The sequence below is a fragment of the Hordeum vulgare genome, chromosome 3H (assembly GCF_904849725.1).
Source record: "Hordeum vulgare subsp. vulgare chromosome 3H, MorexV3_pseudomolecules_assembly, whole genome shotgun sequence".
In the NCBI taxonomy this organism is placed as follows: domain Eukaryota; kingdom Viridiplantae; phylum Streptophyta; class Magnoliopsida; order Poales; family Poaceae; genus Hordeum; species Hordeum vulgare.
The window spans coordinates 307,884,320-307,906,175 of record NC_058520.1 but is presented as its reverse complement, the minus strand read 5'-3'; the positions used below and the strand labels follow the sequence as shown (position 1 = coordinate 307,906,175).

The 21,856-nt window shown below is 48.2% G+C and overlaps 1 protein-coding gene across 1 annotated transcript in view; it reads right to left on the bottom strand.

Moving 5' to 3' along the window:
- Positions 1 to 20,880, bottom strand: part of LOC123443707 (pentatricopeptide repeat-containing protein At1g10910, chloroplastic) — a 35,641-nt gene extending 14,761 nt beyond the window's left edge. The window contains exons 1-6 of the mRNA XM_045120207.1: positions 20,578 to 20,880; positions 20,333 to 20,417; positions 7,905 to 8,168; positions 7,487 to 7,789; positions 781 to 885; positions 584 to 683 (exon numbers count right to left, since the gene is read on the bottom strand). Coding sequence (XP_044976142.1) covers positions 584 to 683; positions 781 to 885; positions 7,487 to 7,789; positions 7,905 to 8,168; positions 20,333 to 20,417; positions 20,578 to 20,792 — 1,072 coding nt within the window. The 5' untranslated portion in view covers positions 20,793 to 20,880. The remainder of the gene's footprint in view (positions 1 to 583; positions 684 to 780; positions 886 to 7,486; positions 7,790 to 7,904; positions 8,169 to 20,332; positions 20,418 to 20,577) is intronic.
- Positions 20,881 to 21,856: the final 976 nt, after the last annotated feature.

The following is a 21,856-nucleotide window of genomic DNA, read 5'->3' as shown; positions in this document are numbered from 1 at the left end:
TTCACGTTCGAGTGCAGAGGTTGAGTTGCGAGCGATGGCTCTTTTGACGGCAAAGGTGACTTGGTTACAGTGGTTACTTCAGGATTTTGGTGTTTCTGTCACTACACCTACTATGCTCTTATCTGACAGTACAGGTGCTATCAGCATTGCGCGCAATCCTGTGAAGCATGAGCTCACCAAGCACATTGGTGTTGATGCTTTTTATGTGCGTGTTGGTGTGCAGGATCAGGTTATTGCTCTTCAGTATGTGCCTTCCGAGTTACAGTTGGCGGATTTTCTGACGAAGGCCCAGACTAGAGCGCAACATGGCTTCTATCTCTCCAAACTCAGTGTTGTTCGGAAACTATGTTGCACTCTAGTCTCGGAATACAGTTTACTATCTCTCCAACCTTTAGGGTTTAGCGCAACATGGCTTCTAAAAATAAAAAAATGCAATCAAATGAATAAGTTATAAGAGGCAGACAAAAGAAAATCAAATGCTTAAGACTGGCCAACACAGTTTACTAATCAGGATTCAGGGAACTGCATCGTTGCATTTAGAACGAGAAACTCATAGAGGTATTTCAGTAGGATGATATCATACCAGATTTGACACCTTTTTCTTTCATTTCATTAAACACCATTGTTGCTTCCCATATCTTTCCTGCTTTTGCAAGGGCATCAATCAATATGCAATATGCCATCTGTACACAGCATGCAATAAAGCATATTTTCGGTCAATTTATAGGACCATACAAACTTGGATATGAGCAGTGTTGTGTGTAAGACCACATGTTTTACCTCATCCTGTGCAAAGCCTGAGGCTTCCAATTCAGTTAGCAACTCCTTAGCCTTCTCAAACAGACCACCTTTAGAATATACCTTCAACAAAGTGGTCAGTATAACCTGCAAAGGCAATTTAATGAGAAATTAGATTGACATCCGTAGCAGCACCATTTTCTTGAGCATCCAAAGATAATTTCGAAATGTATAAGGTTCAATTGCATGAGTACAGCATTCAAACAGAGAAATAGATAGTAGGTACTCCCTCCAATTCACAAAAATCTGTTATTTTGGACATGGTTTTAAAGAGAGTTTGGATTGGAACATAGGAATATTAAAAAAAATTGGGAAAGCTACTACAATGACAATACTGTGGCAGAGATGTGATGCTATCATTGCAGGAGCACAGGCTGCACATGCCTATTTCTTGGACCAAGCCCACGGCAACCAAGAGTTATATCACATGGTATCATTATTTCTGTGCAAAAATGAGCTTGGACCCAATGTTTTTGTTCCCGTAAAATCAGAGGAATCCAATAAGGTTCCTCTGGCATGCTACAGTTCATCTGAGTAAATTCCTGTGAAGTAAATGGCACAACTAGATTAACTCCTATGGATTGGCTGTTCCCAGTGGCGGAGCCAGGAATGAAATGGAGGGTGTGCACATCTAAATTTTTTTTCCTACCTAATCCAAGTGTCACACAAAAGTTGGCAACAATATAATACATATAGCTCAAAAGTCAGACAACATTATAGTTCCCACATGTAGCAAATTTGCAACGTTGCAAATACAAAGTCTTACATGGATACAAATATGTAGCAAACTACTACACTAAGTAACTCTACGACGTTCCTTTGCCATGAAAGCTTCAACAATGTCGTCCTCGCTTACTTTCAAGAACACATCTCGTTCAATGAATGTCACTAAGCAATCATTCAGGAGATCATCACTCATACTATTTCTCAATTTATTTTTCACTAGATTCATTGCCGAGAATACTCTTTCAACACTCGCTGTGGCGACCGGTAAGATCAATACCAATTTGATAAGCATGTAGACCAAATCATAGAGAACATGTTTGTTTGTACAAACAAGCATAACAGATAGTTCACCAATAGTATGCACAGATCTGAACCTAGCATCTTGTCTCATATCATCTATAAAAGTAGCAAGTTGGAATTCTAGCCTTACCAAATCAATGCTTGATATGTCCTGAGGGTAGAATTCAGCAAGTTTCATTACCTTGAGTGCATCATAAGAAGCAAATGAATTGGCGGGATTCAAAGCAGACATGCAAATCAACAACTCCATATTAACCTCGTCAAACCTATTGTCAAGCTCTTGAATGATTTGATCAAGGATACCAAGATATACTTCTCTTCTATAACGATCATCATTTGTTTGCACTTCATAATACCGAGGTGATCTTCCATGAGGCACATAACTATCCTCCGGTGTAGGAACTTGAATGCCATGTTTGTTGCAAAACAATGTTACCTTTGCAAGAAATTCTTCCCAACCATGAGACCTCACATGCCGCATTTTATTCTTTGCCAAACTAACAAGTGCCATTGCATTAACAATATCTTGATCCCTCTTTTGCAATGACTGAGATAACTCATTAGTGTGGCCAAGAATAACAAGCATCACATGAAGATTGAAAACAAAGTCATATGATTCCAAGGCAAAAGTCACTGCACGTATTCTTGTCCACTCACCCCTTTGTGAAGGATCTTTTCCAATAGCATCAAGTACTTCTAGTATTGTGGGATACATGGTAACAATGTGCAAAATGGTTCGAAAATGAGAACCCCATCGAGTATCACCGGGTCTAGGTAATCCCATCTCTTGATTTAAACCACTTCCACTTTCAATTTCACCCATTTCAAGTGCTTCCAAAACCTTTTGAGCTCTAACATCTCGAAGCATGTCATGGCGCTTGCAAGAAACTCCAACAATATTAAGCAAGTAAGAAACATGATCAAAAAACCATTTACATGGTTCATTTCCCTTTGCCACGGCAATAAGAACCAATTGAAGTTGATGTGCAAAGCAATGAATGTAATAAGCAGAGGGTGACTCATTCATGATCAAAGTTTTCAACCCTTTTATCTCCCCTTTCATATTGCTAGCCCCGTCATATCCTTGCCCACGGATTTGAGTAAGAGACAAATGATGATCAATAAGCAAAGATTCAATTGCAGCTTTAAGTGACAAGGAAGTTGTGTTGGCAACATGAACAACACCAAGAAATCTCTCACACCCCTTTCCAACTTTATCAACATAACGTATGCAAATAGCAAGTTGCTCTTTGTGAGATGCATCACTAGACTCATCAGCTAGGATTGCATAGTGCTCATCACCAAGATCTTCAATAATTTGTTTTGTAGTTAGTACAGCACAACATTGAATAATCTGTTTTTGTATCGTTGGACTAGTCAATATGCAGTTTCCAGGAGCATTGTGCAAAACAATCTTATCAACTTCTTCATCATTTTCTGCAAGCCATTTTAGAAGTTCAAGAAAGTTCCCCCTATTACTAGATTCTTCACTCTCATCATGTCCACGAAATGCCAATCCTTGATTCAAAAGAAACCTCAAGCATCTAAGTGAATAGGTTAGCCTAGCCTTGTAAAGACGCATATCCTCTTTAGACACCCTCACAATGATATTATCAATTGCCATTTGAGGTGTCACAAATGAATTATACTTCTCTTGAGCTTGGTTGTGAATGCTACCAATACCACCTACATGCTTGTCCAATGCATCAGGTTTGTTCCAATTTCTCCAACCATTTTTAACAAAGGCATCACCCCTAGGCCCCCCATTAGTTTTCTCTTTGAACAAATAACACACAAAGCAATACGCCGCTTCCTTTGAGACACTATATTCTAGCCAACTATACTTTTCAAACCAAACAAAACTAAAGTGTCGGTTTTTACCATAGATTTTCCTAACTTCAAAAGCATGTCCATATGGACGACATGCTGTTTTTGCAATATATCTTCTCCGAACACTATCTTGATCATTAAAATCATACTCTGAAATAGGAGTTCTTTTCGCTGGATCACCTGAAAAGACATGTGCACTTGGTTGTTGAGGTGATGGAAGACTTGGCGTTGCCTCCTCGATTTCAGTATCCGAATGGATAGGAGATGGGGAATTAGGACACCCCGCATTTTCAATATCTTCCGTGTGATGTTCAGTAGCAATCTTCCTCACTTTCTCTTCATGTTTTTTAAAAAGATCCAGAATGGCACTTTTCCTCTTCATGTTCTGCTTTGCAAGTTGCAACTGCAAGTCTGCAATTATATCCAATCCAATGTGAATGTGTGATTATATCACTGGCTCCAATGAGAAATCCTACAGGCTAGAAAAAATATGTTCCCACTTCCCAGTGCTTACCACTTTACCAGACGACAGAGGAAGGGAGGGGCGACCGCAGCGACCGGCGGGAGCAGGGGCGCCGCGGGCGCGGCGACCGGCGGGAGGAGGGGCGACCGCAGCGACCGGCGGGAGCAGGGGCGTCGCGGGCGCGGCGACCGGCGGGAGGAGGGGCGTCCGCAGCGACCGGCGGGAGCAGGGGCGCCGCGGGCGCGGCGACCGGCGGGAGCAGGGGCGACCGCAGCGACCGGCGGGAGCAGGGGCGTCGCGGGCGCGGCGACCGGCGGGAGGAGGGGCGTCGCGGGCGCGGCGACCGGCGGGAGGAGGGAAGCCGCGGGCGCGGCGACCGTCGGGACTCGGGAGAAGGGGAGCCGCGGGCGCGGCGGGCGGCGGGAGGAGGGGAGCTGCGGCCTGCGGGCGCGGCGACCGGCGGCGGCGGGAGGAGGGGAGCTGCGGCCTGCGGGCGCGGCGGCCACGGGATGACGGGAGCTGCGGGCGCGGCGACCGGCGGGAGGAGCGGAGCTGCGGCCTGCGGGCGCGGCGACCGGCGGGAGGAGGGGAGCTGCGGCCTGCGGGCGCAGCGACCGGCGGCGGCGGGAGGAGGGGAGCTGCGGCGTGCGGGCGCGGGCGCGCGGCGGCCACGGGATGATGGGAGGAGGGGCGAGCAGGCGACGGGAGGGGAGCTGGCCAGCGACGGCTTGGTCAACTTTAATTTTTAATAAATAATAATAAAATATTTCAGATTCTGGGTGGGCCACGGCCCACCGTGCCTACACGCTGGATCCGCCAGTGGCTGTTCCCACACTTTTCCTCTGGAAAAACTCCATCCCGGCCGGGGCCTTAGTCAAACTTCAAATATTTGACTATCAATATCCTTTTAAGCATCGACATTGAATACTTGGAATGACATGTGTGGTCTTGTCTGAGTACTTCTGTAGTATCATAATCCATTGGGTTTTGTGAATACAAATTAGTGGTCATAGTAACATTTTGCAGACTGCCGACATACAAAATAACAACATTTTGTGGATGGGATTGGTCATAGAGAGGCTATATGTTAGAGTACGTGATGGGCCTGGGCCCATTAGTCTTAGGGTTTGCTTAGGGGTCAAGTAAGCCTTACTTGGGAGTCAAGTAAACCTCTCTATATATGGAGAGGAGATGTATCAATCTAATCAGGCAAGAATTAAGAAGGAAAACCCTTTTCCCTCTTGCCCGGCCGTGAGAAAGGACCCCCACGGCCGGCTCTCTCGCGCCCTCGCAGCTCTCTCTCTCCCGCTCAAACCCTAGCAACCATAACATCTGGTATCAGATTGCTCAGGCTCGATCATGTTCACCCTATCGCCGCCGCTTCCTGTCGCCCTCACCCCGGAGGAGATCGCCAGAGCAATCCGCGATCTCACCACCGCCGTCCAAGGGATCTGCCTCTTCCTGGCCGGTCCTTACGGACCGCCGCCGGCCGCGCCATCAGTCGCCGCCTACGGGCCGGCGCGGCTGCCGCCGCACCAGGCGGCCTCCGCCGCGATCGCCGGGCCGCGGCAGCCGACGATGCTGCTATCGTCGCCGCCACTCGACGTTAGGCTGCTGCAGCCGCCGCTGCCGCACCCCGTCTCCGGGCCGATCTATACGGCGGCCTGGGCGCCGCCGCACATCCAGTCGCCACCGGCGCCACCCCAACAGTACGGCGGGCCCTCCCGCTTCGCCGGTCCCGACGGTGCGCCATTCCACGGGGGGTCCTCCATGGTCACAGCACCGGCGGCGACCCCCGCACGGCCGCCGCCGCCGCCCTCGGCTGCGACCACGGCCCCGGTCATCACGTTCCAACATGGGATGCCCTACGACGGGACTGCGACGACCTCGTTCCCAGCAGCGCCACCGCCTTCCCAGGACAATCCCATCCAACAGATCAAGTTCCAGCCGTCGCCGGCACCGCTTCCGGCTTGGATCACAACCCACCACGTGTCGGCAGCGGTGAGGCTGCAGGCTGCTGCGCGCGGCCTCCTAGCGCGTCGGCATGTGCGGGAGATGCGTGATTTGCAGCTGCAGCTCCTCCAAGTTGCGCTTCGCGGTGCAACGCACCTCGATCTCGTCCGCTGCGTGGGGGATCTTGGGCATGCGGTTTCCCCCACGGGCGGCAGGCATGCTATTTTTTCCCACGGGCGACGACCTCCAAGTCTGCGACATTGACAGTCAGCCGGCGGGGAGAACACATGGTGTCACCGACAGGACCGCACCGCTTAGCACCACTGCATTCCGCCGTCGGCCGCCGCGAGGGCTCCCTTGGTCCCAATGGTGTCCTTGGGATCCAGGGGGCTGCAAACGGACAAGTTCGGCGCGCGGAGGAATCTCGCCTTATTGTTCGAAGTCAAAAATAAAGAGTCGGAGTCTCATTGGGTTAGCTTATTTCAGGTCAATACAATAGGCCGAGATGTAAAAGGCTTGTTTTTTAGGCGTTAGGGTTGTGTGGGGTCGAATCGTAGTTAGGTTGCAGCTCGAGGACGAGCTGCATGTCCAGGTGGGGTGTAGTGTTACAGTACGTGATGGGCCTGGGCCCGTTAGTCTTAGGGTTTACTTAGGGGTCAAGTAAGCCTTACTTGGGAGTCAAGTAAACCTCTCTATATATGGAGAGGAGATGTATCAATCTAATCAGGCAAGAATTAAGAAGGAAAACCCTTTTCCCTCTTGCCCGGCCGTGGGAAAGGACCCCCACGGCCGGCTCTCTCGCGCCCTCGCAGCTCTCTCTCTCCCGCTCAAACCCTAGCGACCATAACACTATATTATAGAAGATACATGAGCACTAGTGCCCTCACTTTTAAGTTTTAACCCAGGCCATCCAACTGGAAACCGTATTCAGCAGATCATATGGAAAGCAGCAAAAGAACATTTCAGCACCTAGATAGAGTATGCAGTAGACACTTCCTCCAAGTAATTCAAGAATAGACGCCGCAAAAATAGTGTTAGTTATGCATTTGCTACCAAGCAGATGGATGAACGCTGTTCACTGATATGCTACATGACAGAAGTTGTAAGTTATAATATAGTTACACAGGATACCTTAACAACGAAACACAAATGATGCAGCTGAAAAACCAAAGTTGCATAGAAGTCTAAAGCACCATGAACATGACCTCTGAAAGCTACACCCCTAAGTGTCACCTAGAATTTCTCAATATTGATGCAAAACAATTGTCCAACTTGTCATAGGGATGTGTCATGTCTACTGAAAAAACAGACTCAACATGGCAAGTTTAGAAATGAGACTGACAGGATAACGGACTTCAGCAGATCAGAAAGCAGATCATAAAATGATATAATAAGGGACAAGCAAAGAAAACAGACCTTATTTGGTGTTAAACCAGAAGACTTCAAATCTTTCATCAACAGCTCAGCTTTTTCATAATAAGAACTTACTGAATATGCGTTCAACAGGGAACTGTAGTGAAACAGATTAGGATTATGGCCTTCATCCTTCAATTTCTGGAAGTATACCTCAGCTTCCTTGCAGTAGTTATGAGATGCACATATTGCCAAGAGGGTACCATATATTACACTATCCATCTGAAGACCGCGTGAATTGAGCTCATTGATCAACTCCATTGCCTTAGCGTAGCCGTGCTTCAACTTCATGCACCCTGACAGCAGCTGGAGGGTGGATAGGAAAAAAGAATGTAAAAAGCTATTCATCCAAGCGAAAAGAGGTGGTGTGAAAGCCTAAAACAAATGCTAGTGTGGAAAGATGGGGTTCAATGTCCCATACAGTACTGTAGGTGAAGAGATCAGGTGATAGACCTCCTCGTATCATCTCATCATAAAGCTTGAAGGTGCTGTCGGACCTCCCGTTCTTCACCAAGCACCAGAGAAGAGAATTACAAACAGAAACGTTGACTCTGGTCGACTGGTCCTGGATGGAACCGTACACTTGCAGCGCTTTTGCAGCATTACGGCTCAGCCCCAGGTACTTGAAATAGCTGCTGTAAGACGCAATATTGAGCATCTCATGCTCCTGCATCCACCCGAAGACCTGAAACAAAGTTCAGAGTGACTCATGTCTACTGATGCTTGTTGGTATTTGATCTAAGGCCCAACGGGCTGTAGAGAAAAGAAAGAAAGAAAAATAAAGATAAAAGATAAACAGAAAGTAACGTGAAAGAGAGGGGCCACAGTCTAACGAACGTTTCCCTCGTCACAAAAGAAACGCCCTAATCGGGGGCACCCTAACCAACGTGGTTTTGGTCCCCTGTCGCCAGCGCACATAAAAGGGTGGGGAGCAGCCGGCACCTGCGTGCGAGATTGATTCACGTACGGTCCACTACAACTCCCTACATCCCTAAAACCCTAACCGATCTGGGGGAGCGCTGCACGACGGGAAGATCATCTCCAAGCTCTGCCCCTGTTCCAGGGCAGTGTCGGTGGCGCTCGGAGGGACGCCGCTACCCGGTACGACTGTCTGCTGCCCCGAGCCTGCATCACGCCTGCATCGAGCAGGCACGGGACTTCGCATCGACTACACCAATGGCCTCTTCCATTGGTGGTAAGAACCCCATCTTCCCTTCTGTTTTATCTTATCTTCAGGTGATCTAAATGACTGGGCTAATTGTTAAGTCTATCAATGGTATCTTGAGCCGGTTAAGCCTAGATTAGATCCCTAAGATTGATCTGCTTATGATTAAGTTCATGATTATTGGTGTCTTAATGCCACGGCACAGTGCTAATTATCCTAAGAATGATTAAATCACGTTCTGTTAATGTGTTTATGCCACGTTTCCGCTCTACGTTTTGATCTTTAGGCACTGTTTCCGAATCATGATTAAGAAAATAGAAGGAGGGGAGTCAAATGTTCCAAAGAAATCAAGCAATTTCCCCATTTTCGGAAACCCTAGATTTTTTCCCCATTTTTGTTCATGTCAAAATCCCAAATCAGAGGCAAAAAAATGGAATTTGGGACAAAATAGTTTCGGTCTCACCAAAATGACGCTGCGCCGGTGCTTCCTCTTATGGATTCCACCGTCGGCGACGCCGTCGTCTCTCCGGACGATGCGCGGAAAGCAATAGCCATCGATGGCTGCACCTATGGACGCGCGCGACGGCAGGGCTGCCTGCGCCCCGCAAGTCACAGCCGCCATCGTCTTCATGGTGCAAGAGAGCACCGGCAGCCGCCGGCGAACCTGCGTCACCGGAGCCACGCTCGACGGAGAAGCACGCGGAACGAAGTCCCCTGCACGCTGCCCCGGCGAGCGCAGCTGCCGCGTCGACCTCTCCGGCGTGCTTGCCGTCGCCGTCGCGGACGAGCTCCGCTCGGGAGTGAGGCAGATGGGGGGGGGGGGAGGGATTTGGGGGCTAGGGTTTCCCCCCGTCCCGGTTTTCCCTCAGCTGGGAGAAACCCGAGCCGCTGGCTCGATCGCACGGTCCAGCCGAAGCGGCGCCCAGACAGGCCTTCAGCCGCCTAACGAGCCGATTTCACGAACAGGCTTCGGCCAAAGTTGTTTTAGCCCACAGACAAGAAAAAACCTTCTGTTTATTTTTCTTTTTACGTTTTGTCTGCCGGGCTAGAAATTATAATGGGCCACAATAAGATTCTATGCATTTTCTTTTTTTATTCAATGCATTTCCTGAAGTTGTTCTAAAAAATGTTTTGCACTGTTATAAATAGAAAATTAACAGAAAAATAAGGTTGAAAAATCATGTCTTAGTTTTCTGAATAAAATGGAACGAACGAGAAATTTTATTTGGAAAAACTTTTATGAAAATAATGTTTGTGTCATTTATGGCATATTAATGTGATGTTTTTGTAATACAACCAACGTTGTTTTACAATTTTGATTCATAAATTTTTTTTAATTCCTTATTATTTTCTGCCCAACGGTGATATAATTCGGAATTAAATTTTGCATGAAAATTGATCAACCAACGTAGGTTTATTTTTCCTGCAATTTAATTTTAGTTATGATGTTATTTTCCTTTACTTGTGATATTTTGAAATCATGACAGCTTCCGGTCCTCGTGGTTTCGAAAACATCGAGCCACTAACGGGAAACAACTTGCAAACATGGAAGGACTCGTTGCTATTGCCCTTGGGTTGGCATGAGGTTGACCTCGCGCTTAGGGAAAGTAAACCAGAGGAACCTGCAAAGGGTGCAACTGGGTATGTTGAGCTTAAGAAAGCCTATGATACTAAAGTTGAGCAGTGGGAGAGGTCGAACGGAATGGCACTCCTAATTATGAACTTCTCCATCTCGACTGAGATTAAAGGGGCTATTCTCACTAAAGAAAATGCCGCCGAATATTTGAAATCAGTGGAAGAACAATTTAAGGGCTCAGAGAAAGTGTATGCTGATGAGCTTTTGCACAAGCTGCTTGCAAAATATAATGGGCACGGAAGTGTGAGGGAACACATATTAAGTATGAGCAATGTCGCGGCAAAGCTTAAAACCATGAAGTGTGACTTGAACGAAGAGCTTCTTGTGCTCCTTGGTTTTAGGTCACTACCCTCAGAGTTCAATCCATTCAAGATAAATTATAACTCTCTTGAAACTAAATGGAAACTACCTGAGCTCATTGCACATTGTGTTCACGAGGAAGAGAGAATGAGAAGTGAACAAAAGGATCAAGTTTTCCATGTTAACTCTCGAAAAAAGAAGCATGAGAATAATGCTCCTAGCAACAATGTGCTCAACAAAAAGCAGTTTTTCAAAAAGACTCCTCCAAAGCCTAAGCAATGCAATGAGGCAAGCTCTTCAAGTCCCGCTCCTCCAGCGGCTGCTCCACTCAATCTCAAAAATGCCGCTAGAGAAAGGATTTGCAACTTTTGCAAAGAGCCAGGTCATGTCAAGGCGGACTGTCCAGGTTTTCTTAAGTGGCTGAATAAAAATGGTAAGGATGAGATCACTCTCGTAGATGAATCTCTTTATGTTGATTTTTCTGAATCTACATGGTGGATTGGCTCAGGAGCAACTGGTCATGTCGCTAATTCCTTGCAGCGATTCCATACAAGCCATACCCTAAGAAGGGGTTCAAGAAGACTTAATGTCGCAAATGGGAAGGAGGCTGAAGTTGAAGTTGTGGGCTCCCTCACCTTGAAGTTGCACACTGGTTTCCTACTTCAGCTCAAGGACGTTATTTATGTACCTACATTGAGTAGGAATTTGATTTCAGTTTCATGTTTAGATGATTATGGTTTTCATTGCACCTTCGGGGAGAAACAATGTTTTTTAAAATATTGTAATAAGGATGTTGGTCTTGCCGTTCGACGAGGCAAACTTATATGTTGAATCTTTCCGAATATCCTATATGTGTGAATCTCTGTGAACTGAATGTGAATGAATGCAATCATGAAAAAAATGGGAGAAGTACCAATCCTTCTTCGAAATTGTGGCACCGTCGCTTAGGCCACATTTCGAGGGGGGGATGGAACGATTGATTAAAGTGGAAATACTTCCTCCACTAGATTTCTCTGACGCGGGCAATTGCATTGACTGCATTAAGGGAAAGTATGTAAAAACAATTAAGAAATGAGCAGTAAGAGCCACAAGGGTCCTTGAACTTATACATACTGATATATGTGAACCTTTTAACGTAAAATCTATGGATGGTTTTGATTCCTTCATTACCTTCATGGATGATTTCTCTCGCTATGGCTACATTTACCCTATATGTGATCGGTCTGAAGCTTTGGACAAATTTAAGATTTATAAAGCAGAGGTTGAAAACCAACTCGATCTAAAGATCAAAGTAGTACGGTCTGATCGCGAGGGAGAATATTATGGCAGGCATGCTCCTTATGGGCAAATTCCAGGACTGTTTGCTAAATATCTTGCTGAAAATGGAATTATTGCCCAATATTCAATGCCCGGTGAACCTCAGGAAAATGGTGTAGCTGAGCGTCGCAACCGCACTCTGATGGATATGGTGCGAAGCATGCTTAGTCATGCAAGCTTACCAGTAAGCCTTTGGATGGGGGCACTGAAAACAGCTGCACACTGTTAGAGTTATAATATAAGTCATGTACCCTTTTGTATTTATCCCAATATATAAGGGGTTTCCTGCATATAGTCCACCACCTGTACATGTATATATACTGGCCTATGGCCTCATGGGAATACAAGTTGCTTATTCCTAACATGGTATTAGAGCTAGGTTAACTTTTGCACGTCGCAACTCGTGCCGTTGATCTGCTCCGCGCAGCTGCTCTCCTCGTTCCCGTCTCCGCGCAGCTGCTCTCCTCGTTCAGCCGCGTCTCCCAGATCGGTCTCCAGAAGCTGCTCGATCCCTGCAAGCTGCGTCCGCGTCCTGGCGCCTCAATCCCGATCCGACGCGAGTCTGGACGTATATACGCCAAGTTCTTGGGCGACGCGAACTCGGCCGATCGATCGAGTTCCTGGCGCCTCAAATCCGATCCGGACTCCTGCAGGTCTTCATCACGCGGCGGATCCTCCCCTGATTCTTCCTGCTGTCCCGATCCTCCTGCTTTCCTGGCGCATCACGTGGCGGAGTGAACCAGCCGGCTGCTCAATATATTGCTGCCTGCTGGATCCGTTTTGACCAGCAGCCAGCCTCTGCGCCCGATTCGATCCCAGATCTCCACCGGCTCAATCCATTGCTACCAGATCCCGATCTCGTCGCCCCCCGCTGCTGAATTCGTCGGATTTCGCCGGATTCTCCTGTCTCGACGTGATCTCAAAAAAAAAAATTCTGCTGCATCCGGCTACGTTGCTGTTCCTCGTTGTCCGGTGATCTTTGATGGCACCAACTACACCGAGTTCATTGGCTTCATGCGCATTCACATGCGTGGCATCCGGCTATGGGGTTTTCTTTCCGGCGAGGTCTGCTGTCCGCCATGTCCGGTTCCTCCCGTGGCTCCCACTCCGCCGACCCCACCGGCTCTTCCTGCGAATGCTTCTCAGGCCGCAAAGGATGCGACTAAGCTTGCTGATGAGGCCGTTGTGAGTGCTTATGATGAGAAGGTCTTGGCTTATGAGGAGGCTCTTCAGGTGTATCATGGTGCTCTGTCCGTTTACACCCAGTGGCTTGATGATGATGCTCGTGCTGCCGCTGTTCTCACTGCTAGTGTTCTGCCTCAGTTTGCTTCTGAGTTTCTGGGCCTTCCTACTATATTTGAGATGTGGACCCGCCTTCGTCAGCGCTATGAGCCCTCTGGTGATGCCTTATACCTCTCTATGGTCCGTCAGGAGCATGCTCTTCAGCAGGGTGACTCTACTGTTGATGACTTCTATGCACAGAGTTCTGCTATCTGGCGCCAGCTTGATTCTCTCCGCAGTGCTGTTTGTCGTACTTGCCCCTGTTGCCAGGCTGTCCAGGCCGACTTGGAGTTTCATCGCGTCTACGAGTTCCTGTCTCGGCTCCGTAAGGAGTTTGAGCTCCGGCGTGCTCAGTTGTTTGCTCGTGGCCGTATTTCTCTCATGGAGGCGCTTTCTGAGATTCGTGCTGAGGAGACTCGCTTACGTGGTGCTGGTTTGCTGGAGGTTCCCTCGGTGCTCGCTGCTCGGACTTTTTCTACGCCACCTGCTGCACCGACCCCTTCTCGCTCGAGTGCTCCGCCGCTCTTGCCCACTCCTTCTGGCGGCTCAGGTCGCCCCCGTCCACATTGTAAGTACTGCAACAATGATGGTCATATTGAGTCCCACTGCTACACGAAGAAGAAACACTTGCGCAAGGCGCGGTCATCATCTACAGCGACTTCGTCATCTACCTCGACAGCTTCAGCCATCGCTTTGACTAAGCAGGATATTCTGAGACTTAAGCGTCTGCTCGCTGCTTCAGGTTCTTCCTCAACGGGTACTGTTGATTCTGTGACTGAGGCTTCCCGCACTGAGCAACCACCTTCTACACAGTCAGGTACATCCCCATGGGTTCTGGACTCTGGAGCTTCCTTTCATATGACTTCTAATTCTTCCACTCTGTCCTCTCTTCGATCGCTTGATTCTCCTGTTCATGTCCTCACCGCTGATGGTACTCCCCTTCCTGTCGTTAGTAGAGGCACTCTTACCACTCCTTCTTATTCTGTTCCTGATGTTGCTCATGTTCCTCGACTTACCATGAATTTGTTTTCCGCTGGTCAACTTGTTGATTCTGGTTGTCGTGTCATCCTTGACCTTGACTCTTGTTCTGTCCAGGACCGTGGCACGCACACTCTGGTTGGGGCTGGTCCTCGCCGCCGTGATTCTGAGGGTCTTTGGGAGTTGGACTGGCTTCATGTTCCTTCCGCTGCCCACTCTACCGCCAGTTCTTCCGCTTTGGTCGCCTCGGCTACTGGTTCTTTCCAGCAGTGGCATCATCGACTTGGTCATCTGTGTGGTTCTCGTTTGTCGTCGTTAGTTCGTCGAGGTCTTCTGGGGTCTGTCTCAGGAGATGCCTCCTTAGAGTGTCAGGGTTGTCGTCTTGGCAAGCAGATTCAGTTACCATATCCACACAGTGAGTCAGTGTCTAAGCGTCCTTTTGATTTAGTCCATTCCGATCTATGGGGTCCGGCTCCCTTCGCTTCGAAAGGGGGTCATAAATAAAATATTATTTTCATAGATGACTTCTCTCGTTACACATGGCTTTATTTCATGACTTCTCGTAGTGAGGTGTTGTCCATTTATAAGCGTTTTGCTGCCATGGTTCATACTCTCTCCCATTCGTGTGTTTCGTGCTGACTCCGCTGACGAGTATATCTCTAAGATGTTGCGTGGTGTTCTTGCTGAGCAAGGGACTCTCTCTCAATTCTCTTGTCCTGGTGCTCATGCTCAGAATGGCGTGGCTGAGCGCAAGCATCGTCATCTTCTTGAGACGGCTCGTGCATTGATGATTGCTGCCTCTCTCCCGCCTCATTTTTGGGCTGAGGCCGTCTACACCTCCACCTATCTCATCAATTTCCAGCCTTCCGCTGCTCTACAGGGTGGTGTTCCTTTCGAGCGTCTTTTTGATCGTTCTCCTGATTATTCGATGCTTCGGTTGTTTGGTTGTGTTTGCTATGTTCTTCTTTCCTCCCGCGAACGCACCAAACTGACCGCTCAGTCTGTTGAGTGTGTCTTCTTAGGCTATACTGATGAGCATAAGGGCTATCGTTGTTGGGATCCTATCGGTCGTCGGATGCGTATCTCTCGGGATGTGACTTTCGATGAGTCTCGTCCCTTCTACCCACGCCCATCTTCCTCGACCTTTTCAGTGGAGGATGTCTCTTTTCTCACTTTTCCTGACACACCTATCACACCTGTCGAGCCTTTGCCTATTCGTTCCGCTCCCTCTGCTTCTCCACCTCCAATCGATTTGTCGCCACCATCTTCCACGGTCTCCTCGTCTAGCATGTCACCGGAGTCTACACCTTCCTCTCCGGTGACTTCTTCGTCGTCACTCCCCGATTCTACCTTGGCGATTCCTCCTTCCATTATTCCATCTTTTCCTCAGTGTTACACTCGTCGTTCACGTTCTGTGGATGCCTCTGTGGATGTGTCGTCATCCTCATCTCAGCCAACTTATGGTTTGCGTTCTCGTCCTCGTCCGCCTGTTGATCGCTTTGGATTTTCCACCGCTGGTGTTGTTGTTCTTGAGCCGACTACTTATCATCAGGCTGTTGTTCATCCTGAATGGCAGTTTGCGATGGCAGAGGAGATTGCTGCTCTTGAACGCACTGGTACGTGGGATCTTGTTTCCCTTCCTCCCGGAGTTCGTCCCATCACTTATAAGTGGGCCTACAAGGTTAAGACTCGCTCTGATGGTTCTCTTGAGCGTCACAAAGCTCGTCTTGTGGCTCGTGGTTTTCAGCGGGAGCATGGTCGTGATTATGACGAGACTTTTGCTCCTGTGGCTCATATGACCACTGTTCGTACACTTCTTGCCGTGGCCTCTACACGCCACTGGTCTATCTCTCAGCTTGATGTTAAGAATGCTTTTCTTAATGGTGAGCTACGTGAGGAGGTGTACATGCAGCCACCACCTGGGTATTCTGTTCCTGATGGCATGGTATGTCATCTTCGTCGCTCTCTCTATGGCCTTAAGCAAGCCCCCCGTGCCTGGTTTGAGCGTTTTGCCTCTGTGGTGACTGCCGCTGGTTTTTCACCCAGTGTTCATGATCCAGCATTATTTATTCACCTTTCTCCTCGTGGTTGGACTCTTCTTCTTCTCTATGTTGATGATATGGTCATCACTGGGGATGACCCCCAGTATATTGCCTTTTCAAGGCCCGTCTTAGTGAGCAGTTCCTTATGTCTGATCTTGGACCTCTTCGCTACTTTCTTGGCATTGAAGTTTCTTCTACTTCTGATAGCTTCTTTATATCCCAGGAAAAGTATATCCAGGATCTTCTTGCTCGTGCTGCTCTTACTGATGAGCGCATTGTTGAGACTCCTATGGAGCTCAATGTTCACCTATGCGCTACTGATGGTGATCCCCTGCCTGACCCGACGCGTTATCGTCATCTTGTTGGCAGTCTTGTTTACCTGGCTGTCACTCGTCCGGATATCTCTTATCCGGTTCATATTCTGAGTCAGTTCGTCTCTGCTCCCACATCGGTTCACTATAGTCATCTCCTCCGTGTTCTTCGATATCTTCGGGGCACGATCTCTCACCGTCTATTCTTTCCTCGCTCCAGTTCTTTACAGCTTCAGGCCTATTCGGATGCTACGTGGGCTGGTGATCCTTCAGATCGCCGTTCACTTTCTGCTTACTGTGTTTTTCTTGGTGGTTCTCTCATTGCCTGGAAGACGAAGAAACAGATTGCAGTTTCCCGTTCGAGTGCAGAGGCTGAGTTGCGAGCGATGGCTCTTTTGACGGCAGAGGTGACTTGGTTACGGTGGTTACTTCAGGATTTTGGTGTTTCTGTCACTACACCGACTCTACTCTTATCTGACAGTACAGGTGCTATTAGCATTGCGCGCGACCCTGTGAAGCATGAGCTCACCAAGCATATTGGCGTTGATGCTTTCTATGTGCGTGTTGCTGTGCAGGATCAGGTTATTGCTCTTCAGTATGTGCCTTCCGAGTTACAGTTGGCGGATTTCCTGACGAAGGCCCAGACTAGAGCACAACATGGCTTTTATCTCTCCAAACTCAGTGTTGTTCATCCACCATGAGTTTGAGGGGGGGTGTTAGAGTTATAATATAAGTCATGTACCCTTTTGTATTTATCCCAATATATAAGGGGTTTCCTGCATATAGTCCACCACCTGTACATGTATATATACTGGCCTATGGCCTCATGGGAATACAAGTTGCTTATTCCTAACACACGCATCCTGAATCTTGCTCCAACTAAGTCAGCACCGAGCACACCTTATGAGATGTGGACGGGAAAGAAACCGAGCATGAATTACTTGCGTGTGTGGGGCTGCCCAGCTGAAGCTAAAGTATTCAATCCACAAATTAAGAAGTTGGACCCAAAGACAATTAGTTGTTTTTTCATTGGGTACCCTCATAGAGGAAAAGGATACCGTTTTTATTGCCCAGGTCACACCACCAAGTTTGTGGAAACCAGGCAAGCGGTATTTTTTGAGGATAATGAAGTCATTGAGGTTAGGGCAATTGATCTTGAGGAGAAGCGGGTGTATGTCCCATCCCCGACTATCCGAGAGAGCTTTATCCCTATGACTATCACGCACGAGACACCTGTTGGTGATCCCGAACCTGAAGTGGATCCTCAATCTGACGAGGAGCCTCAGCATAATGAAGATCCTCCTCATGATGAGGACTCCTAACCAAATGATGATCCTCAACCTTCTCGGGCAAGAAGAAATACGCATACTAATGAGCCCGTGAGAAGATCACAACGAGATAAGAAAAAGGTCATCTCCAATGATTATGTCACTTTCATGTGTGAGGATGAAAATGACATTGGGAAGGCACATGATCCGACCTCATATAAAGAAGCCACTAAAAGTGAAGACGCGTCCAAATGGATGGTTGCCATGGAAGATGAATTGAAGTCTGTGAGCTCGAATGATGTTTGGGACTTAGTAGAAGTTCCCGATGGAGCCAAAAGGGTAGGCTACAAATGGGTCTACAAAACCAAATATGACTCCAAAGGGAACGTTGAAAGGTTCAAAGCGAGACTTGTAGTAAAGGGTTTTACACAGAGAGAAGGGATCGATTATAAGGAAACCTTCTCGCCTGTGTCGGCAAAGGATTCTTTCAGAATAGTCATGGCACTTGTAGCTCATTATGATTTAGAGCTGCATCAAATGGATGTCAAGACGGCATTTTTGAATGGTGACTTAAAAGAAGAAGTCTACATGACTCAACCTGAAGGTTTTGTCATGGAAGGAAAAGAACATATGGCATGTCGTTTAAAGAAATCCATATATGGCTTGAGGCAAGCTCCAAGGCAGTGGTACCTAAAGTTCGACAAGGTTATTAGAACTTTCGGTTTTAAAGAAAATGAAGTGGACAACTGCATATATGTTAAATTCAAAGGCAGTAGGTTCACAAATATAGTCCTATATGTGGATGGCATTCTGTTGGCTTGCAGTGATGGAGATATGCCGCAAGAGATCAAGAGATTTTTGTCCTCAAATTTTGACATGAAGGATCTCGGTGAAGCCTCGTATGTCCTTGGCATTGAGATTCATCGAGATAGGTCCAACGGAACAATAGGACTATCACAGAAGGCATATTTTGAGAGAGTACTAAAGAAATACAATATGTATAAGTGCTCTTCCACACCTGCCCCCATAGTCAAGGGTGATAGGTTTGGGGCATTCCAATGTCCAAGGAACCAAAATGAAGCTGATCAGATGAAGACGGTTCCCTATGCTTCGGCTATCAGAAGCATCATGTATGCTCAAGTGTGTACACGCCCTGACTTAGCTTTCATAACCGGGATGCTTGGCAGATTCCAATCTAATCCAGGACAAGACCACTGGAAGGCCGCAAAGAAAGTCTTGCGTTATATGCAAGGTACTAAAAATTTCATGCTTACATATAAGAAGTCCGATAACCTGGAAGTTATTGGTTACTCAGACTCTGATCTTGCCGGGTGCATGGATAGCAAGAAATCCACGTCAGGTTATATATTCACACTCGCTGGTGGAGCCATATCGTGGAAAAGCTCCAAGCAAACGATAGTTGCCTCATCTACGATGCAGGCAGAGTTTATAGCATGTTTTGAGGCCACTGGGCAGGCTGTATGGCTAAAGAATTTCCTTCCCGGACTTAAGGTGGTTGACAGCATTTCCAAACCACTCACATTGTACTGCGATAATTAACCCATAGTTTTCTATGCCAATAACAACAAGTCAAGTGTTGCTGCCAGGCACATTGACCTAAAGAATCGTGTTGTTCAACATAGAATCCAGGATCAAACTATTAATGTTAAGCATATTAGTACGACACGTATGCTTGCTGATCCGCTCACTAAAGGCTTACCACCCAATATATTTCGTGAGCATGTAGCCGGCATGGGATTATTGGAAGCCTCTTAATTCTGGAGTTATGGGACCACTAATATAACCACTCCCCATTAAGTAATATGTATTCCGCTTCGAAATAGGATGAGTGCTATGAGTATGGCGGTTCAATGGCATTTCATTTGTCGTTGTAACACCCTACTCTGGTATATCATTCCTATGGAGAATGGACAAAAGTTAATGAGCCTAACGATCAAGGGGGAGAATGTTGGTATTTGATCTAAGGCCCAACGGGCTGCAGAGAAAAGAAAGAAAGAAAAATAAAGATAAAGGATAATCAGAAAGTAACGTGAAAGGGAGGGGGCACGGTCCAATAAACGTTTCCCTCGTCACAACAGAAGCGCCCTGATCGGGGGCACCCTAACCAACGTGGTTTTGGTCCCCTGTCGCTAGCGCACATAAAAGGGTGGGGAGCAGCCGGCACCTGCGTGCGAGATTGATTCACGTACGGTCCACTACTGCTCCCTACATCCCTAAAACCCTAACCGATCTAGGGGAGCGCTGCACGATGGGAAGATCATCTCCAAGCTCTCCCCCTGTTCCAGGACAGTGCAGGTGGCGCCCGGAGGGACGCCGCTACCTGCTACGACTGTCTGCCCCGAGCCTGCATCACGCCTGCATCGAGCAGGCACGGGACTTCGCATCGACTACACCAATGGCCTCTTCCATTGGTGGTAAGAACCCCATCTTCCCTTCTGTTTTATCTTATCTTCAGGTGATCTAAACGACTGGGCTAATTGTTAAGTCTATCAATGCTGGCATAATTCACGTTTGCCGACAACTGGAGTACCTTGGAAAGCACATCCCATCGCCTGATTTCTCCAAAGTGGCGCAAGATTACGTTGCAGTCCTGTGTCTGCAGCACATCCTCAAATCTGTAACAGAATTCGCAGGGTTTAGGTTCAACTCTGATTAGCAGTAGCCCATTTCTATTGCCCATAGTACGCAAGTGGGATAATTCAAATGGTACAGCAGCTGAGCTTAAAGTGGGGAATCACTACAACGACAGGAAACGAATGCTGCCGGTATGTGTACCTGGTTAGGGCGGCGACGGGTTCGGGAGCGGCCTTGACCTCAGCGACGGCGTTGCGCCGGGGGGACGGCCGCTGGGCTCTAGGGACTTTACGTGCTTCCAGTGCCTGATTGGCGGTGCGGGCAGAAGGGACGCTACGCGTGCGGGAGCAGGACGCCGCAGTCGCTGGCGGGGAGAGGAAGCGGGAGGTGGCTAGCGGCAAGGACGCGGCTTCCATCTCGCCTGAGTACGAGCGAGCAGAGCGGAGTGTCGTCTCGTTCGCCGGTACGGGAGGGTGGGATGTGTCCGTCCACACCAATATCGTCTGAGTTTCTCCATGGGCTCCATTCCTGGCGTCAACACTTTCGGCCCAGGAGTTTCCGTGGAATACTGCAGCCCTGGCTACACCCCCCAAAACAAAAGTATCTCAAATCGACTTATTGGTAGGAGAAAAATTCATTGTAGGTGTTCATAGTTTGTTTTAATGGTTACTTTAGTTTATATAGTTGTAAATATTTGAAATACGGTCTTCATAATTGTCCTAGGGGTTCACATACGGTCCATAATATAATTTTGTATATGTATTTGCTAATTGGGCTCTTGACTAGCCTCTCCACACGTGCGTTAACTGCTAACTCAGCTACGGTCAGTCGTACAGCTGCTATACACGAGGAATCGAGTGGTGCTTTTGCAAAATCACACGAATCACCAAAAATCACCCATTCTGGTGGGGATGTCGCGGATCACAAAATCACATGACTACGCCCCCACAGCCTTCACCTCCTCGCTCTACGCGTTCGGCATGGTGGGGACGCTCGTGGCGAACACCTCTAGTCGTCCGTCCGTCCACCGCACTCTGGTAGGGGCTTCTTCTTCTTCTTCACGTCCGATTTCAACAAAAAGGAAACCAAGAAACCAAAACAAAGATCACGGTCGTTGATCGTCGTTCCTCGCCGGCACCATCATCAGAAGCGCGCTTTCTCGAACCCGTGCACGTCGCTCACCCGGTTCATGGACTTGCGCACGATGGTCGCCTTTGCCTGATGCTCCGCTGTGCGCCATGCTGATGTTGGGGTCAGCGGCTCGCTCCCCATCCTCCTCCGCCCGACGATGCCCGCGGCGTGCCCGAGGGCGTCGCTGACGGGACGTGAGCGTCGTCGGCTGCTGCTGGCTGCGCCGCCACCGCATGTTGCTCACCTCCGTGTCCAGCCCGCCCAGCAGGTCATGTTGCTACTGCGTCGGCGGGGACTGCACCACCAGCCTCTATGCCGACGATAACAGATGTGTCACCGTCGAGAAGTC